The sequence below is a fragment of the Armigeres subalbatus genome, chromosome 2 (genome assembly GCF_024139115.2).
Source record: "Armigeres subalbatus isolate Guangzhou_Male chromosome 2, GZ_Asu_2, whole genome shotgun sequence".
Lineage (NCBI taxonomy): Eukaryota > Metazoa > Arthropoda > Insecta > Diptera > Culicidae > Armigeres > Armigeres subalbatus.
Genome location: NC_085140.1, coordinates 176,829,804 through 176,831,498, shown reverse-complemented (window position 1 = coordinate 176,831,498; position 1,695 = coordinate 176,829,804). Strand labels below are relative to the sequence as shown.

The 1,695-nt window shown below is 43.1% G+C and overlaps 1 protein-coding gene across 1 annotated transcript; it reads right to left on the bottom strand.

Annotated features, from left to right (window-relative positions):
• Positions 1-338: 338 nt before the first annotated feature.
• LOC134215543 (uncharacterized) lies at positions 339-1,429 on the bottom strand. The gene is made up of 2 exons (XM_062694705.1): positions 1,201-1,429; positions 339-1,138 (listed from the first exon to the last, which is right to left on the bottom strand). The coding sequence occupies exons 1-2, from the start codon at positions 1,207-1,209 to the stop codon at positions 473-475; spliced, it is 675 nt and encodes a 224-aa protein (XP_062550689.1). The 5' UTR covers positions 1,210-1,429; the 3' UTR covers positions 339-472.
• Positions 1,430-1,695: the final 266 nt, after the last annotated feature.

The following is a 1,695-nucleotide window of genomic DNA, read 5'->3' as shown; positions in this document are numbered from 1 at the left end:
TTCCAAACACTGGCGTTTTAGCGCCCAAAAACTTTAACATCAATTGGTTTTCCGCTCTGGGGATCAAGATTACAAACGGACTCAAGATCTTATGGAGAAAATTTCACAAATAAAGCCAAAATGGCCATTTAAAAGCGACTGATCGGAATATGAGTCATGTTCGGAATTTGAGTCAAAACGGTCTGACCACAGACTGTATAATTGAATATTAGAAGCGGTGAGTAATGTACAGGGAATCTATACGATATTGATATGTGTTACTTTTCTGTAAACTATTTGTTTTTTCCATTAACATTTGTCATCAGGAAAAACTAAGATAAATAATTCACGCTTCAGCATAGTAATTGTGATCCACAAATGTGGCATAGTTTAATTCATTCGAAGCTAATGACTCACTGCTTTCATACTCGCTATGATTTAACACCATTTCTACCATTGATCATTGATCTTTACATGACTTGGCTCGCATACATCAAAGTTGTCCCAATTTAACCTTAAGTTTCTGAATGGCTTCTGCTTTCTCCTCTTCTGTTTCCACGCGCTCCATTACTCGCGAAATTAAATCCCGGCCCTCGTCGGTGTCGATATCAATAAGTCTTACGTTACCGTTGGCCTCCTCTATTAGGACAATGCGACGAACTAAATCAGCAACGGCAGGAAGAAGCTCCCTTGGACCATCCACTTCGTTTTGCTCATTATCGGGAGTGTTCTGCCCGAGCCGTTGCTGTCGCAGTCGGAGCACTCGATCTTGCTCTTTTATCGGAATACGTCCGGCCCGCCGGGCTTCCATTTCTTGGCGACGATCTTCTATCAGTTCTTGGGCAGTTCGCAACCGTTCTTGTCGTCGCAGCTCAAATTCGCGCCTTCGGTCACTCATGTTTTCCAAGTTTTGAAGAATGGTAGCTCGTCTTTGCTCAATTCTCTGTAGGCGTTCTAGTCGACGCCTTTCGATACCTCGGCGCAGAACTTCCACCGCTTGGGCGTTTTCTTCCGTGGTGACAACTGACGACGCACTTGTTGCTTCACTGTTGGCATTGTTCGCTGGTTGTTCTGTAGTTACTGCCAGCAAAGTGACGTTTCTTCGCCGTTGGGCATTCACCGCACTCAATAGAACGAAAAACCCAATTAACGCCACCAACTGTTGAAAAAAGACCATTAATAAAAATTGACGAATTAATCGTGGTGTTGATCTGTTGTCACCTTTTTCATTTTTTTTTCTGGCACCACAAAAAACCGGTCAAAATAAGAATTCACGATTCAATGCTTCCTTCTTCTCAACAATGGACAACGAATACAACCAATCGCACTTATTCATGCACTCCACAAAGAAGCTAAACCGATTCAACACTGATACCCTTCCGATGGTTGCGCAAACATTTTATAGCCATAATAGATACGATTAGCTCACCGGCTTGGGGCTTCCTAGTTTACGCGTTGACTGCACTGAACTTCTAAGTCACTTGCTGCGGCTTAGCTGGGAAACCAATGATGCCGAACATTGAGAACGAGAGCAAACATGTAGGTAAGTAGACATGTGACTGGGACGGTAGCCTAGTTAACAATGTTTGCTTCAGTTGTTCTTAAGAGGGCCGCTCGGCCGAGCACTTGTTAGGTAACTTATCGATCGGAAGTTTTCAATTTTGTACGCAAATTTTGCGCTCAAAATAACGATTGCATTCGGATTTGCGACTTGAT